The following is a 13,154-nucleotide window of genomic DNA, read 5'->3' on the forward strand; positions in this document are numbered from 1 at the left end:
GCCTAGATCCCGTGCTCCACAACAAGAGAAGCCACCGCAATAAGAAGCCCACGCACCGCAACGAAGAGTAGCCCCCGCTCGCCACAACTAGAGAAAGCCCGCACGTAGCAACGAAGACCCAATGCAGCCAAAAATAAATAAATAAATAAAAAATAATGTATGGCTTCTAAATTCTGACATTCTTTTTGCTACCCTAAACAAATGTTTATTTTTTAAAAATCTGGATACAGAGAAATATCTCTTAATTTTGTTTTATTATTGAAATAATTTTAACATTTATTGAATGCTTACTATGTGTCCTAGGCCCTAAAGTAAAAGCTTTTACAGGATATCTCATTTAATACTCTCAATAATGCTGTCAGAGGTACTATCATCATCTTCATTTTACAGATAAGGAAACTTAAACATCAGTTTAGTACACTGCCCAATATTACACAATAAATAAACAGCAAAGCTGGAATCCAGAAGTTAGCTTCAGAGCCTGCATTTTCAACTTGATGATTATTTTCAAGTTGATTATTTTAAAAATTGGACAAAATCAACTTTAAATTAGTTAAAAGATTAAGCACTAAGCTTACTTCACTAAGAACAGCTGGCTGAGGACAATATAATGGAGGAGCTGGAAGATACAAGCCGACGGGCACTAAGCCCCACAGTCTCTGACTGAAGTCCTTGGCAGAGTTTATCAGAAGCTGAAATGTCTCTGAAAGAATATCTGCATCAGCCATAACTGCTGCTTTCAGTACTTCCTGCACGGAACCAAATAGCAGATCTGCATCTTCTTCTTCAATGGGATCTAGCAAATACAAAATTAGGTAAAGTAGTTAAAATTTATATTATACTTTTCATGTTATTTTGTAGGATAAAATTTCATACCTGAAAAAGCTGATTGCCAAAAATGAACATATCAGTTGACATGCAAAACACCCAAACTTCTAGACAGAAACTTAATAAAGATTCTCTTACTTTTAAGATTATAGGTAATCAGAGCACAAAGACTTTTCCAAAATTATACAAGACACTGTAATAACAATTATATAATAAAAAATTCTTGGAATATAGTTGTGACTCAAAAATAATAAAAGAAAAAAATATTAATGGGAAAAATAAAATGTCAAGAAAGACTCCAAAATAACATACAACATTACATGAAGGCAGTGAGAGAGTAATTATTTTCTTTTTCATAATAGTCCATCACAGTACTTTTATAATAAAAAGGACTTGTGAAGCTAAAAAAACCCCCAGAAATATACAAAATAGTCATACAGTATGGCTTCAATTATATAAGTGTATGTACATATGGAGACATGTTCCAGAAGGCAAAATGCAGAGATGCAGGTGGCAGAATTGGAGACTTACGCACTTTTATATTAGGAAATATTTTAAGCATACTTTAAGGTATAGAATATAATATGAAAACACTCACGTACTGACTTTTCATCCTTGTCTGATATTAACATGTTTCCTACATTCAATTTAGATTAAAAAAGAATGTTGCAAATACAGCTGAAATTCCTTAGGTACCAATCATATTTCACTTCCTCTCTCCAGAGGCAGTCACTATCCAGAATTTGGTGTGGCTCTACTGAAACTCCTATTACACATATGTTGTGTCTTCCACAACATTCTATACAAAGTTTAACTTCTCTTTCATATTTTCCAACTCTTTTCTTTATATCTATACATTTTTATCTCTCTCTATATATTTTTTTGTGTGTGTATATATACAGAGATAGATCAAATTCATTTTCCAGTTCACTAACCATCTGCTGAGTTTTTTGTTTTTAAATCAGTTTGTTGAGGTATAATTTACATACACTAAAATTTATCCTTTTTAAGTGTACAGTTCAATGAGTTTTGTTTGTTTTTTGTTTTTTAAAATATTTATTTGGCTGCACTAGGTCTTAGCTGCAGCACGTGGCTTAGCTGTGGCATGCGGGATCCAGTTCCCTGACCAGGGATGGAATCTGGGCCCCCTGCACTAGGAGTGCAGAGTCTTAACCACTGGACAACCAGGGAAGTCCCCAGTTCAATGAATTTTGACATTTTCATCACTCCAAAAAAGTTCTTATACCCTTTTGTTGTCAATTCCCCCCTTACTCCCATGTAACCATTGATCTGTTTCTTGTCCCTATAGTGTTGCTTTTTATAAAATCACATAAATGGAATCACACAGTGTGTAGTTTTATTTCTGAGTTCTTTCATTCAGCATAATGGTTCTTCAATTCATCCATGTTGTTGCATGTTATCAGTAGTTTGCTACTCTTTATTAATTATTATTCCACTGTACAGATAAATTGCAATTTGTTCTTCCATCCACAAGTTGATAAGCATTTGGGTTGTTTCAAGTTTTTGGCTATTATGAAAAAGCTGCTATGAACATTCAATATACAGGTTTTTCAGTGGACCTATGTTTTTATTTTTCTTGGGTAAATACCTAGGGATGGAATCCATTGACTTTTTCTCTTTCTTCCTGACCCCTGGAAATTTCCCTTACTTTCTTTAAATCTTAGCCTTTAAATGCATATCTTTATATTTTATCTAGAAACACACTGTATCTATGTATTTATTGTGGAAGAGTTTTCAGATCATCTAAAACAATATATTGCCAGAACTGGAAGTTCAGACTGGGAATTTTTTAGTCCTTTTTTTCAAAATCAACTTTCATGTAGATACATTATCTTTTCATTTACTTAAAAAAAAAACTGACAGAAAATTATCAAAGAAATTTTATCATTTTCAGTCTGATTTCCAAGTATTATGAATTCTTTCCAGAAAGAGAAGTTATAATTAATAAGCTCTAGGAATCTAGAGAAGTCTCACTGGTTAATGGAGACAAGCACTAATAAAACAAAACAGCTATCCTGGTTTTATCATTAAATATATGACTTTAAATAACAGACTTCATTACTTTTTGTCTAAATTTCCCCCTCTTTAAAACAGACGAATTTTATAGGGCTCCTGGGTAAATATATGTATTACATGTAATATTATATTATTTTTTTATAATACCACTCAGAACTTTTCAAATTAAAAGCAAAACACAACTCTATGATTTATGCATTAGGCAAGAGGTTCTAAGTACCCCTTGACATCTGAGATTCTACGATTCTATGACTGCAAAAGAAAACAATCTAAATGCAGCAAAATACCACTAGTATAAAGAAAGGCTATGCATGGAAAATCAGAATATCATTCAGATACTGAACATTGTATTTTGAACTGCATCAGTTTGGGATGCTCCCATTATTAAGAATAAATAGCAAAATTTTATTTTTGATAAGCTTATTACTTCAAAGCATTAATATATGTGTGGGTACTTAAAAGCTTTTTAAAATACCATAAGCTTTATATTAATTAAGTCGATACATGTGTCGACCATACATAGGTAACACACCTGTAAACTGTTTGTATTTTGAGCCCATTTCTTTTTTTGCTTCCAAAGAGGCCGGCTGACCTAAAAAACACTGCAGTTTTTCCTGGAAAATCTGTGCTGGAGTCATATTTAACGGTAGATTCAGACCCTTTTTCCTGGACCTGAAATCACATCAAATTAAGGGAAAGGAATACAAATTTTGAAAAAAGGAAGCATACACACATCAAGAGCTAAACATGAAATTTTAAAAAACAGAGAAATTCACTTTATTCATCCTATATTTAGACAAGAAATAAGCAAGGAAATACTGTATTAAGGATAGTATTAAGGCTTTCCATAATTATGGTACTAATATATCTCCTCATCCTTACCTCCCACTGCTGCCCTACAAATGTACTCTATCCAAACCAAACCAAACTTGCTTCTGCCATATGCCTTTGCTCACATTTGGAATGTTCTCTCTCCCTACAGCTACTCAGTTTGTCAAGATCCCATCTTCCCTTCAACGCCCATCTCAAATGACATCTCCCACATAAAGTATTTCCTGTCCTTCCCTCACTTGATACTATTGCTCTCCCTACTGTACCACGGGCACTTTTCTTACCATACTATGTAAATTGTAATAATGTTTTGTCCTATTTTCCCTATTAAACTATAAATGCCTAAGCATAGAAACTATGTACCATTTAAGTTTACAATCCACTAAAACACCAGGCATAGAGCTTGATACAGAGTTACTTAATAAATAAACATACATTGAATTATTGAATTAAAAAATACAGAAGACACAGCAATACCATAACCTTCAGAATAGTTAAAATATAGGGATTAGTTTGATTAGCTTAAAACTCAAATCCTGTTTGGGAAAGACAAACTTTCCCATTGACTATAGGCCCTTTGAGGGCACTACTAACAAATTAATGTGCTAAATAGATGTTTTAACACTGTAAGTAAGCCTCTGATCTGTCCAATACAGTAGCCACTAGCTGTATATAGCCCTCTAAATTTAAATTAATTAAAATTAGATGGAAAATCCAGTTCCTTGGTCTTACTATCCACATTTCAAGTGCTCAATAAATACATGTGGCTAGTAGCTATCAGATTGGATAGCACATATAGAATATTTCCATTACTGAAAAAAGTTCTACTGGACAATGCTGAACTAAGGATTCCACAAAATGCATAAATACCAGCAATGACTGAAATAAAAAATATTTTAGATGACACCATCATACTTTCCTAAAAATACATACCTTGTGAAATTGCTATCATGTTTACAGAACAGCTGCAAGGCCACACCAATGGAAACAGACGTCTTCCAGTCTCCAAGTTTCTGTGCCAACCACACAGCTTCTGGAACCAGGCCACCAATAAATAATAATTCAAGGGCATATTCAACTGTCCACACATTAGAAAGATTCTGCTCTCTAACAACACTGGCCACCTTCGAGTGTTGCAGAGGAATAAGTCGAAAGGGCTGCTCTGTGAGTAAATTAAAGAAAATGGATTTTACAATTATATATACAAGAACTCACACCTCCTTTTATAGATCTCTTCAATCAGTATTTCCTACACAAAACCACAACAAGGAAGATACATACAAAATGGCCTAAAATAATGCTTAACATACTCTAGAATAGTCTTTTTAACATTGAACACTGTGTCTCTTTAGTAGGTCATGAAGCAAATGTCAGCATTCCTAAAAACATGAAACTGAGTAGACACAGAAACAAAAGAGACAGTATCAGAGTGCATTACACAAAATAAAGGTAAATAAGTACAGTTTAATGAAACTTTTTGGTCAGATAATATAAACGTACACACACACGTAAACGTACCGGTCACAGTGTACAGTTTACTACTGTGGGCTGCTGTGAAATATATAGCTATTTCTCCTACTGCATTATGAAATCTGGAGGGCAGAGACTGCATCTTACCTGACTTTGCATTCCTCATAGTGTCATGGGATAAAAATCTAGTTTGAGGTAATACTCAAGCATATTAAATGTTCAATGTATTAGTGTTTAACAGAAAGTAGAAAACTGTGATTTTCAGTAATCCTGAACAAATGACAAGATTTCAGTCTGGCCTGAGATTAAATACAAAGGGCAATAATATCCTCCTCCCCAGCCTTCTGTATCCTTCCCTACTTAAAGTAACTTGAATGAGAAATTTGAAAATACTATGACAGAGCTGTTATCTTTTAAAAAATACATACTGCTAAGATTTTCACTCACTCCCTCAAAATAAAACTGGTAATTAGTATATGTAGGTTTTTGCTCCTTGAAATGAAATGATTAGTTTCTTATGTGATCTGCATAGGCTCTGCCCATACCAAGCACTAACATTTTAGCTCTTTGACAAAGATATGGAAAGAAACGAAAAATTTAGTCAATCGATGTCTGTTTGATTCTGCATAGGCAAACAGCCAGGAGATAGATGAAATATTTCCAGTTTTTAATTCACTATGAGTAAGACACTGTACCATTTGAATTTGAACGATTTAATTTTCTGAAATTTTTACTGCTTTCACACAGCAAACATCATACCAGATAAGCAACTCAAATCCCCAATACATTCTGCCACTAGTTCTGATTTAAAAGATTAACATGAAATATATTCTAAGTCAAGCCTGCTAATATCATTTTTCAAGACAGAGGGAGATTAAAGAAATTAAAGGATATATAACAAGTTTCAGATATTTAAATTGTCAACCATCATAGTCTAGTCTCTGGCATAGGAAAAGAACACAAAGTCTTCTCTCCTACTCTCTCCTCTAACTGGGAAGATATTTACGTAGGGAATAAAAAGGTGTCTCTGAGCTTTTATGAACGTTTATGAGTCTGCCCAGAAACAATTCAATAACTCTGTCACTTTTCTTCACAAAGTGTGATAAATATCAGTCTCCCTTGGATATGTAAAGTCATCTGTAAAGATAAAAATCATTAGCAAAGAGCAAAAGTCCTATAAATATTGTAGGACAGAAAGATAAGAAATTGAGATAAATCTTCTGAATACCAGGATTGTACCTTTTTTTTTTTAAGATTTTTCTAAAAACCACATGAGGGCTTCCCTGGTGGCACAGTGGTTAAGAATCCGCCTGCCAATACAGGGGGCACAGGTTCGAGCCCTGGTCCAGGAAGATCCCACATGCCGCAGAGCAACTAAGCCCGTGCGCCACAACTACTGAGACTGTACTCTAGAGCCCGCAAGCCACAACTACTGGGCCCCGTGCCACAACTACTGAAGCCCACGTGCCTAGAGCCCGTGCTCCGCAACAAGAGAAGCCACCACAATGAGAAGCCCGTGCACGGCAACGAAGACCCAATGCAGCCATAAATAAATAAATAAATATTTAAAAAAATTAAAACCACATGAGTTCTGCCTCTCTCCTTCAGTAAAATTATATGGATTAAGGATACAATTTGTTATCAGAAACATTATTACCAAAAATAGGGAGTACAAGTAGTAAATACTACCTCAGTTGTGACAAAATAAAGAGAGCTCAAATAAAAAACTATTGTAATAATTAGTGTCAAATGTACAAGGAAATAAGTAATATCCAACTGAGAGGTTCAGTCAGAGGAAAGCATAAAGTGAGAGAAAGAAGCACAGGCTGTTCTCAGGGAGAAAAGGAGGGAGCACCAGCTGAAACTGAGTTAGTGGCCAATGGAGAGGGAAAGGGGAGAAGGTAGATCCTGGAAAAACAGAGCACCCGTTTCTCTGTTTACACCAGCTCCCTAAGAGAAGCCATAATCAGGTCAGGGCCAACTTTTCTTCCCCAGCGAAGCAGACACCTCTGAAAAGGAACCTCTAGACAATTTCCTTTCTGATCCTAACTTACATATAAGGCTCTCTAGGGTCTAGAAGCTCCTGAAAACCCTGATGACACTAGAGTCTAACACTACTGTTAAAGCATCCAAGTGGGTGAGGACAGTCCTCCACTCCCACCCACACCCTGAGAAAATTAGAGTCCAAACACATAGTTCAAAATCCACAGTTCTGTGACTAAATCTGATGACCACTTGTTGCTACTTCTATTAAACTTCTAATTATATTACATCTTGTACTACTCTAATCTATGTGTGCCTTGCACATGTTTATCAGTTCGTGTTATTTCCTGCTTAAAGCCCTCCAATAACTTCCCATTGTACCTAAAATTCAGATTTCATACCCTGGCTTACATCACCTGGCCATCTATCTCTGTCTTCATCTCATACCACTCTCTACCTCACCCTCTGTGCTCCAGCTACACCAGTCTTTCAGTTTCTCAGACACATCAAGTTTGTCCTTGCTCTAGAGCCTTTGCACAGGCTCAGCTTATAATGCTCTAAGTCCTATGCGTCCATGGCTGGCTCCTTCTTGTCATTAAGAGTTCAGCTTAAATGTCACCCCCGCAGAGAGCTCTTCCCTAAAGTCACCACCTCAACTACCGACTCAGTCACAATACATTTCTCTACTTCAGTTCTCTGCATAATAATTGTCACCATTTGATAGATCTTTGTTTATATATGCATCTATTTAATTTTCCGTCTCAATCTATTAGATGTACTTCCATAAAAGAACAGGTATTTCATCTGTTTTGTTCATGGCAGTTAGGATAAATCTGTTCCAAATGTCAAGACAAGACAAAACTACAGATGTTTTCATATTATTAATTTCATATGGTGCAAGCTAATATATTTCCAGCACCTACAACACTACCTGACACATAGCAGGCACTAATAAAAATTATTGGAATGAATGAATATCATAGAAATCTGTGTACATGCTTATTTCCATTAGGGTAGGGCAGTTACCTCACACAGATTAGGTACATTTTGACTCTATTAATGAAATGATTAAGTAGAGCAAAGAAAATGATTCAAATAAAATTATAAAAGTAAAATGTCCAAATAAAATTAAATTCTAAATTAGCATACTCAAAATTTGTTAAATTACATTTTTATAGCCCTTTTGCTTTAAAAATGGAAACTTTATAAATGCCAATGTGTCCAAAATTCACAATTTAAAAATACATAGTCAATAAAAACAAGTCCAAAGCAATTACCTTTCTCAGATTATATTCATTCGTAAATAGTCACTCGTGTATCTCCTTCGCGTTCAGGCACTGACCTAGAACAGTTTTATTTCCATGGACTAATGATCACCGTATAATACGATTTTAAATATTACGTGCAAAAACAAGGTGAGAAAATTATTTGTTTACCTGTTTTAACATGAAGGGGAGGAAGAACATTCACATTGTGAGGTGGCAAAATGCAAAGCAGCTGATTGGTGAAATAGGAAGCCATGAAGCGAGCCATGGACTGGATAACCCTCACTGCCGCTTCAGGATGAACATTTCCAGTCACTCCAAACTCACAATGAGACTTCTCAGGAACTGCAGGATACACCAAATGACCAAAGGAGATTCTGATCAACTATCAAAAGTAGTAATATTTAAGTTCCCAACATTATGCAAGAAGAAAATTATAATTACAACTTTTTTCTGAGATGAACACCCATGGCCTACACAAGTTAATTTATAATAGCTATCTACACTTCTTGAAGACAACAGAACAAAAATAATTAGCTCATAATTATGAGCACATACACTTAGGAACTCTTTTAACCTCAAGCTACTAGTTTTACCTAAAAACATGGAAGGATCTATACAAACAATCCAGCCATAATGGACTTGCAAGTTAACATTTCATTATTTATTTTCCCTTCTTTCTTCCCTTTCTAATTTTCTTTCTTTAATGAAAGGAGGCAGGGTTTACTACAAAGATAATCTGAAAAGCACCAGAGCAATGATTCTTCATGCTTTTTTCTGTACCATTAGGTCTGGATATTATGATATACTTCCATTAGTAAGAGTAAGTCCTTACCATAAGATTCTTCTGGGAGGTATGGACAAAAGGAACACGTGGAGTGGAGGGAGAAGGCAGGGGAGGGAGAGAGTTACATCACTATTTCTAGGGTGATTCTGATATAAACTAGTAGGAGCAAACATGTGTCATCCCTATTTGAAAATCAAAACTCAATAATATAAATTGGCATTCAGATATATGTAAATAAACAGTTAAAACTATTAAACACAGATAAATACTAAGTTAACATTAGTTTTTATAAAATGTATGGCCCCAACAATGGCAAAGTATCTTTCTTTCTCAGAAGTCACTTGGGGGGAATTCCCTGGTGGGCCAATGGTTAGGACTCTGTGCTTCCACTGCAGGGGTCCCGGGTTTGATCCCTGGTTGTGAGAACTAAGATCCCACAAGCCACGTGGCACAGCCAAAAAAAAAAAAAGAAAAAAAAGAAAGGAAGTCACTTGGTAGGTATTCACAATAATATTAAGTTCTATATGTGTATGGCCATTTCTATCTTGTCACTTCTTGGAAGCTTGTGCCTGGTTTCCTCCGGACTTCACCCCATGCTCCTTTTCCCTTTGCTGATTTTGCTTTGTATCCTTTCATTGTAATGAATCATAGGTGTGAGTACTACTATATACTAGGCCCTGTGAGTCCTGCCTGTGAATCCCCTGAACGTGGGAGTAGTCTTGGGGACTCCTGACCCAGTAGGGATATGATTAATATACTCTAAACAATTGTCATTAAAAATTAAAACAAATACATTACAATAGGTTCAACTTATCTTGAAATTTATTATCATGTCATGACAAGACTACTGAAAAAAAAAAAGGAATATCAGTCAGTTAAAAAGTCACACATATAAAAAAAAAAAAAAAGTCACACATAAGAGTTTTCCACTCATACACAGCTACCAGTCCTTTTGGAGGGCAATTTGACACCAGGCATCAGAAGTCTTAAAACCATGGATTCTCTTTGATCCTGTAACCTCATTTCTCAAAATTTAACCTAGAGATATTATTAGTAATGTTCACAAAAATTTATGTACACTACAGCATTATTTAAAATATCAATAGTAAATAGGTGGCACCAATCTAAAATGTGCAATAATGAGGAAAAGGCTTAATAGGTTTTTAAAAAGAATATTATTTACATTGGAAAATATTCATCATAATATTAAGTTTAAAAGATTATAAAACAGAATATACATATATAAATGTATATAGACAAAAAATGGTAGATTAAGTGATTTTATTTTCTTCTTTAAACCTTTCCATATTTCAAAATTGTCTAAAATGAACTTGTACTACTTCTGTAATGAACACAAAAATTTAAAAAGACAAATATCACCAAAAGTAAGAAATCTATAAACAGTGGTTGCATATGACATCACTTATATGTGGAATCTAAAAAGATGATACAAATGAACTTATTTACAAAACAGAAACAGACTCACAGACATCGAAAACAAACTTATGGTTACCAAACGGGAAAAGTGAGGGGGAGGGATAAATTAGGAGGTTGAGATTAACAGATACACACTACTATATAAAAACTAGATAATCAAGAAGGACCTACTGTATAGCTCAGGGAGCTCTACTCAGTATTCTGTAATAACCTACATGGGAAAAGAATCTGAAAAAAAATGGATATACGTATAACTGAACCACTTTGCTGTATACCTGAAACTAACACAACATTGTAAATCAGCTATACCCCAGTATAAAATAAAAATTAAATTTTAAAAAAATGCAGAGAAAATATGAATACCAGAATAAAAATGTCATGGTATTCTACCATCTATCTCACCTCAAAAAAAACAAAACAAGGGGCTTCCCTGGTGGCGCAGTGGTTGGGAATCCGCCTACCAATGCAGGGGACGCGGGTTCGTGCCCCGGTCCGGGAAGATCCCACATGCCGCAGAGCAGCTGGGCCCGTGAGCCATGGCCACTGAGCCTGCGCGTCCGGAGCCTGTGCTCCGCAACGGGAGAGGCCACAACAGTGGGAGGCCTGCATACCACAAAACAACAACAACAAAAAAAAAAAACAGTGGCTGAAGCCAAAGAAACCAACACTGTTCTGATAAACTAGTGAAAATCAAAGAAAGGATTTTACGTAAGAGATGGGCCCCACTTCTCAAACTATTTTTAGAAGCCTTTGTAAATTAACTTCTTTTGATCACTATTTTCCATCAGTAAAATGATGTTCTAAACAAATAATCAGTTATTAGAAAAAAACCAAAACAAACAAACTCTATTAGAGTCATGAACTCCATTTAGAAAGTTCTGATACATTGAGCCGTTCTGACACATTCATACGCATAGTATACATCTAATGGTCTACGACCGTATAACTATTATTATAACTATATTATGTGTTCATTCATATATATCTTTTACTCTGGTTACTGCTTAATTTAAATACACCTCTTTTAAAAAGCACAATCTAAATATTCTGCAGCCTATTAAGCAATTTTAAAAAGACTCGGAATACCTCAGAAAGAGATTTTCATCACTTTACTAAACAACCTTAAGCAACCATTAAAGAAAATATAAACATATCAAGGAAAAGTACTTGGGTACCTGATATTATGTCTAACAAATAGGGCTGTGATACAACAATTGTATCAGTTCAGCAGGCAATTACTGCTAAGCCTAGAGACCCAAAGATTAAAAACAAACAAAAACATGATCCTTGCTACTGAGAAGCTGACAGTCCAAAATTTACCACAAAGGGCAGAGCAACCAACTTTTATGTATAAGCAATTTCATATCTACACTTATAAATACAAAGTATTAACATTAAACAAACTGATTTTTGAAAAGCATACCTGAACAATCTTCATCTTCTTTTACAGGTAGGTGGGACCATATCAGTATTTCTCGTACTAGCTGATCACATAATCCTTGAGCATCATTTAAATTATAGTTATAGAGGTGGCAGTACAAAAGGGAAAGATAATAGCGTATCTGAAGAAAACATATCCTTCTTCCTCCTTAAACAGGGAAGAAATACATTTACATTAAAAACATGTTAGCTAGGTAATGTTCTTGATCTGGGTGCTGGGTAGACAGGAATGTTCAGTTTATAAAAATTCATCAAGCTGTACATTCATGTTATGTGAACTTTTCTGTACCTGTTTTATACTTTAATAAAAAACAGGTAAGCAATATTTTGTTCTTTTTCATTTTAAGTTCTGAACAATTTTATTTTCTTTGATCAGGCCCTAGGATGACTAAGAATTTATCCAAAGAGAGGTGCACATCCTCCTTATCTCGGTACTAAGGTCCACTAATGACATCTATCTCAAGTACACATGGTATGAAACAAAAGGGAACATGCTAAAAATAAAAATTTTTTAAAAACCACACAAGAAATCATACGAATATCAAACAGACCATCAAAGAGACTTTCCAAAGGAGAAGAAACACTATCCAATAAGATAGGAGCCCCTGACCACTGCCTTCAAACATCTGAAGGGTGCTTAGGACTGAGACTGCTGGCTGCCCACTCCTTATCTATTCTTTCTGAGTAAAAGAATTCTAATTTTATTTGAGGTTACAATGCACCCAGATCACAGTTTCTTGCTAGATGTGGCCATGTGAAAATATGACAAGTTCTGAACCAAGAGATAATATTGTATAGAACTGCTAGAAAAGCTGCTTAAAGAGAGGTAACTCAACTAGGAGGTACACCCTTTTCTTGCCCTTCCTGCCTTCCTCCTTTCTGTTAACTAGATTATGTACATGATGCCTAAGACTTCAGCACCCATCTTAACTCATGTAATGGCCTTAAGACTGGAAGCAACGCACTAAGGACGACGGTGTAGAAAAACTAAAGGAGCATGAGTCCTTGATGAGACCACAGAAACACCGAATCAGCCCCAGACTATCAACTTCTGGCCTCATTTCCTAAGAAAGAGA

The 13,154-nt window shown here is 35.2% G+C and overlaps 1 protein-coding gene across 18 annotated transcripts in view; it reads right to left on the reverse strand.

Moving 5' to 3' along the window:
* Window positions 1-13,154, reverse strand: part of CPLANE1 (ciliogenesis and planar polarity effector complex subunit 1) — a 128,814-nt gene that overhangs the window by 95,675 nt on the left and 19,985 nt on the right. For all 18 annotated transcript variants that reach the window (XR_016392627.1, XR_016392626.1, XM_089908766.1 and 15 more), the window contains 5 exons: window positions 12,062-12,226; window positions 8,586-8,759; window positions 4,630-4,858; window positions 3,398-3,537; window positions 579-796 (listed from right to left, as the gene is read on the reverse strand). Coding sequence is in view for 16 of the 18 variants with exons in the window: in XM_089908766.1 (XP_089764892.1) it covers window positions 579-796; window positions 3,398-3,537; window positions 4,630-4,858; window positions 8,586-8,759; window positions 12,062-12,226 (926 nt within the window). In the remaining 2 variants the exon portion in view is untranslated. The remainder of the gene's footprint in view (window positions 1-578; window positions 797-3,397; window positions 3,538-4,629; window positions 4,859-8,585; window positions 8,760-12,061; window positions 12,227-13,154) is intronic.

This window comes from Delphinapterus leucas, chromosome 3, assembly GCF_059928025.1.
Source record: "Delphinapterus leucas isolate spDelLeu-1000000601 "Yukka" chromosome 3, BTC_Dleu_Yukka2, whole genome shotgun sequence".
Classification (NCBI taxonomy): domain Eukaryota; kingdom Metazoa; phylum Chordata; class Mammalia; order Artiodactyla; family Monodontidae; genus Delphinapterus; species Delphinapterus leucas.